At 43.9% G+C, this 13,464-nt stretch overlaps 1 protein-coding gene across 1 annotated transcript; it reads right to left on the bottom strand.

Moving 5' to 3' along the window:
* Positions 40–731, bottom strand: LOC109821246. The gene is made up of 4 exons (XM_020387427.1): positions 650–731; positions 434–577; positions 284–343; positions 40–188 (listed from the first exon to the last, which is right to left on the bottom strand). The coding sequence occupies exons 1-4, from the start codon at positions 684–686 to the stop codon at positions 40–42; spliced, it is 390 nt and encodes a 129-aa protein (XP_020243016.1). The 5' UTR covers positions 687–731.

Raw genomic sequence — 13,464 nt, 5'->3', positions numbered from 1 at the left:
CATTATAGCTGCATTAGTCAAAATTGGCTAGTCCTATAATTAATTTGGGAGGAGGCATATACCTTCGAAAGAATCATCCTCAAGATTATTATCGAACGTGGGCTCGGAAAATATGTCTCCAGGTAGCTGGCCATCAAACTGAGGAGAGCTATACATGAAGTGGAGTGTAGGAGTGTCCGCTATCAAGCCTTCCTCGTCAAAATCATCAATGGAGAAATCTGATGTAAAAGAATATAAGTACCAAAGAAGAATAAAGAGACTACAACCAACAGAAATGAGTTACCCCTTATGGATGCGTTAGCCTCTTTATTCCCAAAATCCACGTATGCCTCCTGCAAGTTATCTGAAGAAGCAAGATGTACAGAGATGATTAGAGGATACACAAATTCTTTTGTATACCATCTAAAAGATACATTGTCAATAGTAGATGTACCTGGATCTGCGGAATCAGGTCCTACATTGCTATCCTCCCTAATGTCGGCAACCCCTGTAGGCCTTTTTAACTGGGGCAGCGGGTCAGGCTCACCAGGAGACACAGGAACGGAATCGGGACTCATTTCGCTCTCTCCACGCTCTCCTATATAGAGATGGAAAAGCATGAGTCAATGTTCCGAATAACCAAGAAGGTGGTTTACAGAGTAGATGTTACCTCCGTCACTAGCAGGATCATCACCAGCCAAGTCCATATCAGATGCTCGGGAAGCTGCACGCGGCTTACGGGCAAATCTCTTCCGCCTAGCAGCAGGGATAATAATCGAAGGTCTCGCCTGGGGAGGGGGACAGAACTCTTCATCCTGGTCAACTGTGGTCCCTGAAACATCAAACCATAGTCAGTTTCAATATTTCTGGAAGATGGAAGGAAAAGATGAATAGCAAACCTCGCTCGGAAAAGTCTTCATAACCTTCAGGATCTCCGCCTGAAGCCTCGTCTGCGGAATGAAAGGTCTTCTTTCCCTCTTCATCAATCCGACGAGCTCTGCAATCGGCTTCACGGGGATAGTCTTGTTGGCTGCTAACAACCACTTGCAGCTTAAGAAAGTGAGGTTCAACTGCCGATCAGCACTCGGGAGACTAAATTTAGCACCAGTACAGCCAGTCACGGTCCACAACCACGTACGGAGACCATCTACCAAACCGCCGTGGGTCCGAAGCTACTGACGAGGATTCCCGACGTAAAGCTGATCGTAGCCAAACTGACGAGCGAATCGGCAGGGTAGATATGGCTCTATGAAGCACTGATCCCTTACCCGAAAAGTCAGATAACCTGGCCTAATGTTCACCAGCCAGTTAAAGCACCCGATGTCCAAGTGGGTTCGATACTCTCTCGGCCTCTCCTCATCTATCAAAGTATCGCCATATCGGCCGGAGAACTGCGGAAAGCAAGTGGAAAATGTCCAACACTTGTGGACCTGCAGCTGCTGTCTGATGTCAGAAAATCCGCGCCCCTCCCACTTGCCGTTCTCAAGCAACTGTAGTAAAGGAACGGAATGATCTGTGGCGCTCGGTACCGACATCATATCGGGACGGTGAAGGACAAACCAAGCCATCAAGTAAGTGTACGGGAGCTCTGTCTTAAGGGTGGGAATCTGAGTCGGCGATTCCTTTTCCTTCCGTGTAAAGGCACCAGAAAGCTGTCGAAGTCCTCGGTGAATGTTAGCCACCATCACCGGAAGAAGTGAGAGTTCTTTCTTGTAGGCAAGCTGAACTGCTGGATAGAGTACTTCCAAGGGCAGAGCGTCACAAGACTGGTACGAGACCACGCATTTCTTTAACCAAATAGCGAGGAAACCGGCAAGAAGGGTCATTGGTCGAATCGGTGCGGTAGCATGCCACAAGAATGATTTTAACTTAGTCCCTGCAGGAAAGCCACCCTCAGAACTGCTAGTGGTATAAGAATGAGCGTCAATCTTCTTCAGCAGAATGTTCACCCCTGAGGGAGTAAGTGGGGCCAACTCACAAATAGCCTCGCCAAAATTACTCTCCAGAGTCTTGAACAAATAATTGGCAAACTACTTCAGACTCACGAATGTCTTAGTCCTCTATGCTAAAGGCTCAGACTACGCCAAAGCTATATGATAGTGACAAGTGAGATCCCATAGAGTCTCGTAGCGATCGGGCATACGATCCTTCAGCGGACTTAATTCATGGTTGGAGGGAAAGTATTCCTGATACAACATCTGTCCCATGGGTAAGCCAGAAATCCTGTGCATCTCGTGAAGAGCCAAACCCAACTCCCCTTGCCGGGTCAGAAAAGTGTTCGAATCTGAATTGTAAAGCTCGAACAAAGCACAGAAATGCCTTGCGCTGACAGACAAGCCATACATGGTGGCACGAACGGCTGCATATAAACCACAAGAATGCAACTCCTCGCCCCATCGGCTCAAGACATACGTCGTCATACGGGTCCACCAAAACTTGTCCAAAGAATGGACCCAACCATAAATCCTGTGACGCGACGCAGGCATCTCCCACCCTAGAGCAGCGAGGCGATTCCTCAAGGTAGAAGCGGTGGCGAGGAACTCGTTACGTGGTGGTGCATCCAACCCCAGTACTCCGGGACGCAATCCGGTGATGTGACTTCTGCGATGAGTGATGTACCCGCAATGGACGCTCTCATGCTCCTCCGTCAAGCGCCACGACATCTCCCGTGTCACGGCCTGACGCCTGAACTCAGTCAATGAACGATGCCGAGGAATCTTCGGCAAATATATGAAGCCACTGCCAGTTTTACTGACAGAATCACCAAACAAAAAATCAGTCTTCCGAAGAGGCTGAATAGAACTGGCGTCCTTCACAAGAGGTGCATCGGTAATCAACTGTCGAAGAGCTCGGTGCCCACCTTCCTTCACCGCCTGGGCAACCTCAGTCGATGTGCCCAAAACGAACTGAGGAGTGACTGGGATAGGGGAAACATCGTCGGAGGTCGAATAATACTCACCACGACGCCCGTATACTGTGTGAGATGAGAACGCTCCAGAAGGGTATTCAACTAAGAACAAGCAATTAAACGTTTGTTAATTCCAGTTATAAAAGGAAATTGAACTCATCTTACGAAAGGGTAAGATAGAGTCATTGCCTTATAAAGGGTGTGATGTTTTGGCCACGTTGTACCTTCATAAGATAGGGTATATCGACAATATATCCCTGCCTTATAAGGCACAACGCAGCGACAAAACGCCCCCTTTATTTATTATGAGATAGTGTTTTGACCAAGCAAAACATATCTTTGAAGCGTCGATCCTCACCAAGGAGAATCAAGGCTTTTCCTGGTTGCCTCACCAAGGAGAACAACGGGGAGTAAAAAAGAAAAAGGACCAATTTGTAAATTTCCAAGAAAAAATGGACTAATTTGTAAATTTCCAGAAAAAAATAGCTCACCGGCGTAAGAGGGAGGCGCGCCATCAGTCGGCGCGGTTGAGGATTGACCCCTCGCCATACGGGACATAGAGACCTGCAAGGTAAATTGAGGGATCAGATCTAGAAAAGGAAAAATCCCATTTTTTTTATCGCAATTCCACCCCTAAAAAGGTGAGCTTGAGGCTTCAAATCACACCCTCAACCCTTATATGCGATCCCGCGACTCCATACACTAGATCAAACATGAAATAGATCAAGATTGCGGAGGATTTACCTGAAGAAAAGCTCAAAATTCAATAAAGGCGAGACCTTTAAGGAAACTTGAACCACACGCTCGAGGGGCCTGAGAGAAACTTTTTATTTAGAGTTTTTGGGAGATTCCTCAGTCCAAGATTCAAAGGAAAGCCAGATCTAAGACAAATATCAAGGTTTGAAAGAGAATGGATGCTCGAGGGAAGAGAAATCAAGAGAAGAGGGGGAGGGGTTCGGCCGGCCCTAGGGAGAAAAGAAAAGAAAAGAAAAGAAAGAACCCCTTTTATAGCCTTGAACCAGATCTAGCTGAACCAGACCAGACCGGGCTGAACCAGACCAAGCCAGATTGGACCAGAATGAGCCAGAATGAGCCAGATTGAGCCAGAATGAACCAAATCGAGCCAGATTGAACCTGGCTGGACCAGACCAGACCAGAATGAACCAAATTGAGCCAGATTGAACCAGAATGAGCCAGTCTGAGCCAAATTGAACCAGTTTGAACCAAATTTGAATCAGAATTCAAATTGGAGCTGAATTAAGCATTGAAACGACTTTTGATCAACCTACGGTTCAGTCCTTCACCTATTTAACCCCTCTACCATATATTTGGAAGGGTCGGAGAGATTTTTGAACCCAAATACTGCCTTTTTGGCACATTTTTTTTGGGCCGGTTCAGATTATTCGAACCTAAAGAATACTCCAATAAGGTATACGAGTATAAACTATTCCCTCCTCTTTGTTGAGAAGTTTCTCGAGAATATTTTTCTAAAAAATATTCTTAAGGATAACTTAACATAACTCCCAGGAGTGTATGAGTATAAACTAGACCTCCCCGCTCCAACTCCTTAAGAGCTTAAACTGTGTAGACTCCAAAATACTTACGAGTATAAACTGTGTTAAACGCCGGACAACGCGTCACAATGAAGATTCAAAGCCGTCAACCGATGGTCAATTCCATGTTGAAGCAACTAATTCGAGCTAAAAAGCCAGGAAATCAAGAATCGACTTCAAATTCAAAATTCCGACAACGGTCAGACAATAAATGCAGCACCGGAACCCTCTCAAGCATTCGACAAAGCACCGAATAGCCTGGAGGATTGAAGGAATCGAGAATAGAAGCCATTCCAAGAGCCCGTTACACCGATTGAAGGTTGGGACAGTCATATCCAAAGTATTCCAGACTCTTCTATAAAAGAACGAGACTGGAAAACTTTGGAGGGGGTATCTGTAGGCATATAAAATTGCTTATAGGTCCCTTGACACGGTTCAACACGAACTAATATACCATCAGGCGACGTATCTAAGCACGAACGTCAGTCCACAACACCGAAGCCAAGTGACACGCAGCGAAGCGGATTAACAAGGCTACGAAGCTGACGAACCGCACGTGAACGACGGAATGAATCCACTCGCGTGCGGAATCAAACCAACGGTCCAGGGAGTCAACGAGTCATCCAACCATATAACGGATTCGAACTCAGACACCAAAGCCGATTTACTGCCTAATCGGGATCCAGACTTCCAAATCAGGAATCAAGTCAACGAATCGATTTCAGACCAATCAACCGCATAACCGAATCACGGACGAAGCGGATACAAGGACCAAAACAACCGGACGACGGACACACACAAAGCCCGGAGTGGCTCGGCCAAGGCCGAGCCACCCTGAGGTGGCCGCCCAGATCTGTGCCAAATGCACAGATCTGGTTGCCTATAAATAGGCGGGGTCATTCATCATTTTAAAGGACTTTTTGGGAGAACTTTTGGAGAGCCGAAACTCTGCCGGATTGAGACCTCATCTTGGAGTTTTTAAAGGCTTGAAGACTTGGACATTCGGATCTGATTCTCGGCGAGCACCTGCATCACAAAAGGCAAGAGTTCGAGGGGATCGAGATCTCAGATCTACGTTGTTACACTCCAGATCAAAGCTTGGTCTTTGATCCCGAGATTCGAGCGATTGTTTCCTTGGTGAAATAATCCCTCCGGCTATTATTTCCTTGGTGAAATAATACCCGTTATACTGCGTAGATCTGCTCGGATCTAGATCGCGCGGTGGTCCACGGCAAACAACCCCGGCGCAGGCAAACAACCCACGCAAGCGAGTGACCGAATAACAGGAGCTCGCGATTTGTTCGACCAAAGAGAAAAAGTTGTAATTTTTAATTTTCTTTATTTTTGATTTTCATTGTAACCGGATCTAAAAAAGACCGGATCTTTTGTAACCGAAAAACTGTTATTCAAGATAGCAATGGAATCAATGAAGAAAGCAACGATTTTCCCCGCGAACACCCTCGTGGGACGAAGTTCTGTTTTGGAGTATTCATCGCCGGTTGGCCTCTTTCCGCCTTCTTCCTTCTGAGGAATCACTCGGCTTGCTCTCCTCGGACCTTCAAATCCTTCCATGTCTTGGACGGTGCTGTCCCCATTGCTTCCAACACGTCCAACGCAAGGTTGTTGTGGCAAGTCTGGATAATGAATACCTCGATGATCGGGTCCCGATAGTTCATCGCCTTGTTCCGGAACCTTTTGACAAAGGTGTCAACCAATTCCCCGTCCTTCTGTTTCTCATCAAGTAACGACCCGATGGATATCTCGGTGTCGACGTCAAAGAAGTTAGCGAGGAATTTAGTCTCCATGTCGTCCCAGCTATTCACGCTTCCTGACTTAAGGCGACGATACCAATCGAAGGCGGCTCCACGAAGAGTGCCAACGAAGGACCGTACCATCAGAGGCTCATTACCAGAGATAACCCCCAGGTGCGATTTGAAGTAAATCAAATGCTGAGTGGGTGAACCCATCCCATTAAACAGCGTGAAGTTAATTAGAATCCCATTAAACAGCGTGAAGTTAATTAGATTGAACTTCGCCGGATATGGGATCGATTCCCATTCTCTTAGGTATGGACAAGGAATGGCTGTTTTCTTCATCTCTTGAGCGGAAATCAATGTATTGATTTTGCTCTCGAGATTTTTGATCTTCAAGCTTTCGCCTGTGTTTTCACTAGCATTCTCGTTACCACCCCCTGCATTGACGGGAGGATTATTGGCATTATGAGTCTCATTCGCATTTGTGTCTTCATCTTCTAGATTAACCTGGTTACGACGACTTGGCTCGCATTGCTGGTTCGTCAATGCTTGGATTTGTTGGTCATGCATTTCTCTCATGTTCTGCATGGCCATCTGCATTTCGAACCTGAAGCTCTCATGTTGTTTAGCCATGGTCTCTTCAAGCATCTTGGCCACTTGTTCCGTACTTATCATAAGTGCCTCGCGGGGTTGTCCCTCGCTGGATACCATATTATCTGATGCAACCGCGGAACCGGCATCAGATTCTTCATCTTCTGAAGGTAGCCTTGTCCGAACCCTACCATAAGTTGCTCATTTGATGGTTCCAGACTGCAGACGGGTTATACGCCGGGGTACTTTCAGAATCGACTCGAGATTATCCCGTGTCGATGTCCCTTTGCTGGTCATATTGGTGGTGACCCTCGGAAATTCCCCATCTTCAACCACCGCTCTCCTTCGTCGGAAACGCCTAGGCTTTGGTTTTGGCGTTTCGGTACTGAGTCTTTCGAAGACTGAAATTCTCTCGGGGACTGTATTAGTGCAGTTGCACTCAGACAATACTGCCCGAATGAGTTTGGAACAGGGGCATTGAATTTCTTGTTCTCGAGGACTCCTTTTCCTGGTTTTACTCGTACCCTCAGCACGATAGTACAATTCGTCTGCTTGAAGGTCGGAGTAACCTATCGTGTGTTGGCACGACTTCTCAGGTATAACGCTATCGTCATCAGACGATAATGTTTCCTTCTGAGGGTGAACTGCCTTCTTTGGGCTTTCAAAAGTCACGCGCCTCGAAACATGCCTTTGTGGGCGTGAGTTCTCAGCGGGCTCCTGGACTTCAATGCGCAAATTGGTGCTCCTAGCTACCCTGATCTTTTTGTCATGTTGGAGGTGTCGGCGACACCCAGCATGTTGAGTCGTTCGGGGCTTCTTCATCGGGCCCAAACGTTCTTGAACTGGAGCTTTGCTTCTTTCATCGGGAATTGGACTGAGGCGCTCCAAAACTGATCTTCTTCTTCGGGATGATTCCGCGTGATCTCCCGGAGTAGCCATGGGAATTATCGGCGATTTTGTTTGGTTCGCCGGAGGCTGGATTTGCGTTGAAGGCTGCAACGATTATGCCTTAGCCTGAATCGCCGCTTCAGACTTCGGCCTCCAGACTTGGCGGGTTGGTGGCGGATTCTTGGCCACTTCCTTCTGCAGACTTCTACGGGCTTCTTGGACTCGAGTCCGTGTCTGCGCTGACAGTGCGCGGTGCTTGCGAATGCGCTCTTCGAGTGTCGAACGATTCCGTTTGACACGGACCCATTCGTTCGTTGGCGGCTTAGAAGAGCTGCCATTCATCGGTGGGTGGGGCTGTTTGCCTCTCCTGTTCTTCAGATCCGCGTGATAGCGGATTCCGTCAGTGAGTTACCGCGCCAGGCGTTAACATCGCCTCTAGCGGGCTCTCTTCGAGAGAGTCACAACGCCCTCAACGGTGGAGGCATCGGCGAGAACAGGGTTGACCTGGTTGGAGGTCGGCGGAATTTCACCCGACGCAACTTTGGCGTCAATTAGGGTGAGAGCTTCGTTGGCATTTTGCACTTCTTCATACCAACGAACTTTTCTCCTGGAGGAGAACTTCTTGGACTTGCGAGGGGAGGTGGATCCGGACGAGGATGACAGATACTCCTCGAACTTTTGCTGGTCGAATTCATACTCAACCTCCTCCTCGACCGGGATTGAGATCCGTGGCTGCGACGCGACGATCTCGGCAGTGAGATCGGTGGCTCCCACTGTGGTCGCCAGATTGTTCGCGGTGAAAGTTGTTTTCATTGATTCCATTGATTCCTTTGTTAACGGTTTATCAATTACAAAGATCCGGTCTTTTTATAAGATCCGGTTACAATGAGATCAAAGAAAAAAATAAAAATTACAACTTTCCTTTTATGTCGAACGAATTGCGAGATCCTGTTTTACGGTCTCTCGCTTTTGTGGGTTCTTTGCCAGTGCCGGGGTTAATCCGTGGACCACCGCGCGATCTTGATCCGGTCGGATCTACACGTTATGACGGGTGCTATTTCACGAAGGAAATAATAGCCGGGGGTACTATTTCGCCATGGAAATATTAGCCTTTAGTAATCGAAACCGACCAAGCGAAATCGAGACTCTTCTCGGGATCAAAGGCCAAGCTTTGATCCGGAGGAAAACCGTGTAGATCTCAGATCTGATCTCTCTCGAACTCCTGCCTTATTTGGCGTGGATGATCGCCAAGAACCAGATCTGAGAGTCGAGTCTTCAAAGCTCCAAAAGTTCAAGTCCAATTCTCAATCCGGCAGAATTTCGGCTCCCAAAGTTCCAACCTTTGACAAATGAGCCATAGGTTTTGGCCAAGCTCTCCTGGGTGTGCCGTTGTGTCCGTTTTTTGGTTTCGCGGTTTATCCGAGTTTTATTGTTGATCTGGACTCTGATTTGGCAGTCCGGATCCTGATTTGGCAGTAAATCCGCTTCGGTGTTTGAATTCGAATCCGTCCCACAGTTAGATGACTTGTTGACTCACCGAACCGTTAACTTGATTCCGCACGCGAGTGGATGTATTCTGTTGTTCGCGTGCGGTTCGTTAGCCTCGTAGCCTCGTTAATCTACTTCATCGCATCTCACTTAGCTTCGATGTTGCGGTCTAACGATTACGCTTGGATACATCACCCGATGGTTCGTTGATTTGTTGAATCACCGTGCCGAGCTGTGTTAAGGGACCTATAAGCAGTTTTATACGCCTACAGATCTCTGTAATTCATTGCTTTGTTCCGGAATCGCTTGACAAAGTTCTCGACTAACTCTCTGCCCTTTTGTTTCTCATCGAATAATGTTCCGATTGAAACCTAGGTATCATCGTTGATGAAATTTGTAAGAAATATGTCTTTCATGTTATCCTAACTGCTGATACTCCCTTGCATAAGACGACGATACCAATCGAAGACTGTTCCGTGAAGAGTGCTAATGAATGATCGTACCATCAAAGGCTCATTGCCGGAGATTATTCCTAAATGAGACTTGAAGTATATTAAATGTTTAGTAGGGGAACACTTTTCATCGAACGGCATGAAGTTGATTAAATTAAACTTCGTCGGGTACGGGATTGATTCCCACTCTCTCGGGTATGGACACGGTATTCTGGACTTCTTTACTTCTTGATGTTAGGTCTCATGTTATGAGCCTACATCTTCTAATCTTGTTTTGATGATTATAAATAATTCCTAATATTATTTATCTAGTGTTTATGTTTTCTTATTAGGTATTCTAGACAAACAATGTTGTTGGAGGATGGATGGAATCAAGCTTTCACGATCACATAAAATGGAGATTGGCAGAATATCGGTATGAAGCTATTGCATATCAAGTCATATTCAAGATCAAGATTTATCCGCAACCAAGTCAAGCATATTGAAGATCTCATAGCTTTTGTAAATTAGTTTAAGGTTTATATAATGTGTGTTAATTCTATAAGCTCAAAAATACACACATATTACATTTGTGAATTTTCATGAAAATAGGTGTTTTTATGCAAAATACATTCAAATATGTTTTGGACTATACAAACCATGCTAACATCTTTTATTATGTCCATAAAATGATTACACAAGTTTTCGCTAACATCTTTTATTATGTCCATAAAATGATTACACAAGTTTTCAGAACTTGATTTGAGCTAAAATAGTAAAAATAACATATTTGAAAAACATGTATTTTAGCATTTTTGAATATTTCTGAGTTTTCACAAATGGTAAGAGCAAATTCAAAAATTCCTTTTCCAATATGTTCATAATCATGGTTATAAACTTTTTTCAAAGTTTTATATTTTTTGAAATTTATTTGCTATTTTTAAAAGGACTTTAAAATTTATTTTTAAAAAATTATTTCAGGCTGATAACTAGTTATCAGTCGACTAATCAGTCGACTGATGACATCAGTCAACAGATAAGTCAATTGAAGAATGTGCCTGTAATCTTCAAATGTTTCTGTTTTATTTTGGTCGACTGACTAGTCGACTTATGTGGTCATCAGCCGACTGATAAGGTCGTCAATCGACTGATGAGCTGAAAAATGCCTACAACGGTCATCTCATCAGTCGACTGATAAAACCTGATAGTCGACTGATGGCCTAACGGGAATTGCAGATCTGATGAGCTCTTTTTCTTTATATCTAAGAACCCAATCCAATCTCCTCCTCTCTTCTGAAATTTATGCTCCTTCAGTCTCCAATTCAGTAGGGCTTCGCCGACGCTCGAGAATTCCAGATCTGTGCAAATGAAGGCCCTAGGGCTATATTTATAGGCTTCAAGAGCTCTGTTTTCAGATAAGAACAAATTATTTGATCTTATCCTCAATTGTAACCACTTTATCATGTTCTTAGATGATGTTAGATCAGTTGGGACAAATCCAGGCGGTTAACGGTCGAAAAAAAATAGTTCAAAACAGCTCAAACTACATTTTTTGGTCTGCGGACACCCGTAGTGTCTCGGCCACGGTCGAGACACTTGGGGTTTCTCCGCCATGGATGAGACACCATGGGTGTCTCAGCCTTGGCCGAGACACTCGCGGTGTCTTCACTGATGCTCGGGGCGCTGTTTTGCGCGTCCCGTTTGTTTCTACTGTATCTTAGTCGTTTGAACTCAGAATTGTGCCATTAAAAGTACGTATGAAAGTTGACGAGGAGATCTGTAAGCATCCATAGTTGAATCACATGTGGAGTAGATGAGACATGAGGGGAGATTCATCTTTCTTAAGCGAAGCGTAGCTCCTGATCAGTTCGTATCTTCGCCATTCTTTAGTTCCGTTGCTTCACATGGTTCGTCGACTTACTTCATGCATTCATTGATGCTAATTAAGCTTCTGTGACTTGGATTATGATGTTCATCATCTTCTCTTTGCTTCAAACTACGTGAGAAAGCCCATAGGTATTTTTTGACGCCTATAGCGGAATGCCAACTAACCTACTCAATAATAATGCACATGGAGTGTAGTCTGTTGCGGTCTTATTTTAACATAACAACTAGCCACCTTGAGTGTTGTCTGTCGTGGTCTCATTGTGACATACCTACTAACCCACTTAAGCATTCAAACAATCATGAAATGTAGTGTATATGTCATTATCTGTCATGACAAATGGAAAGCTTATATTATGTACCTCTAAACGGTCGTGCGTGCTCAAATCCAATTCGTGTATCCTCGTACAAAATACACGTATCTCGATGTGCAACACGTACTTAGGGTTCACAATCAAACATGTATGAAGAAAATAACCATTCACAACTCTACACTAATCAGTCGACCGACAAAAGCCCTTCGGTCGACTAAACACGTGCACAAATGTACGCAAGGCAAAACAAGTGGGATTGGTCAACTGACCCCTTAACTTTGGTGGACTGACCCGAGCAATGGCCGAAATTGAGTTTCGGTTCGGGTTTTGATCTACAAAGTTACAAGTTGCTAATTTTGCATGAAGACACATAAAATAAATCTTATTTAATATGATTAGGGTTCAATTATCTACATGAAATACAAACATGAAATCTAGTTAAGTTGTCTAAACCCTAACATGTTCATATTCATCAAAACATCATGAAAACCAATAAAAATCAATAAAAACTCATGTTAAATTTTATTTTAGCTCTTAAATTCACATTAGAAAATTCACTTATAAATTTTTAAAGCAAAAATATCGAATCTTTATATCATATACCTTACGAGAATAATATTCATACTTAAACTAGGTTTAAGGCTCAATAAAAACTAAATAAAACTCAATAAAAATCAATTAAAAATGGGGATGGGATTAGAGGAGATGAAACTCACATCAAAATGCTTCTGGAAAACCTAAGGATTCAATAAAATAATCTCTCCCTCACCGAACGCCGACAATCTCGCCCTCTTCTCAGTATTTACTTCACAAAGCTCTTAAAATTCACCACAAATATACTCTAATGTTTTTGAGGGGAGAGGGTGGCTGTTATGGTTCACAAATCTGATGTAAAAGAGAAGTTTTAGGTATGTTTATATATATATATATATACATAGGTAAACCTGAAACAAACTAATCTGACCCAAAACAGGAAACATAGTCAGACAGGGAAAACAGTCTTCAGTATTTTGGCTATAACTCTTTTGTCCGACCTCTGAATGAGATGATTAAAGAAGAGTTGGAAAGATATTGAAGAGACCTACAACTTTTGTCTTTCGAGTTTTTCCAGATTCGAATTTCATCGGTGTGCAATGCATATACACTCTTAATTGGTTGTTTTTTAGATTCGAATTGCATCGGTGTATAATGCATATATACTCTTAATTGGTCTCAAATCAATTACTACAATGCTCATTCATTATTAAATAATATTTATCATAGTATAACTCATTTAATATTATTTATCCTAGTATTTTTCAAAAAAATTTACGAGGTTTTACATTTATGTAGATGATATGATCATTATAGGTGATGATGTTGCTGGTATATAGAAAGCAAAATCTAAATTGCAACAACAGTTCCACATGAAGGATCTTGGATCTCTTTGCTATTTTCTTGGTCTAGAAATTTCTCAGGACCCACGGGGAGTACTACTGTCTCAACAAAAGTATCTCTCGGATATTCTAGCTCGTGCTGAGCTAACTGACGATGCAACTGTCGATATTCAACTTTAACAGAATTCTATGCTTGGTACTACTGATGGTGAGACTCTATCTGATCCTACCCGATACCGACATGTTATTGGTCAGTTGGTCTATTTGTGTATCTCTCGACCAGATATCTCTCATGTTA

Source organism: Asparagus officinalis, chromosome 8 (assembly GCF_001876935.1).
Source record: "Asparagus officinalis chromosome 8, Aspof.V1, whole genome shotgun sequence".
Taxonomy (NCBI): Eukaryota; Viridiplantae; Streptophyta; class Magnoliopsida; order Asparagales; family Asparagaceae; genus Asparagus; species Asparagus officinalis.
The sequence above is the reverse complement of the archived record's forward strand: the minus strand, read 5'-3'. Positions and strand labels throughout refer to the sequence as shown.

Bases quoted from the DNA above. Each gene is read 5' to 3' on its own strand.
- LOC109821246 (XM_020387427.1), bottom strand. From the start codon at position 686: ATGGACTTGGCTGGTGATGATCCTGCTAGTGACGGAG. The intron at 578-649 runs GTAACATCTACT...ATCTCTATATAG, and splicing joins TGATCCTGCTAGTGACGGAG to GAGAGCGTGGAGAGAGCGAA. The intron at 189-283 runs GTAACTCATTTC...TTGACGAGGAAG, and splicing joins GGCTAACGCATCCATAAGGG to GCTTGATAGCGGACACTCCT.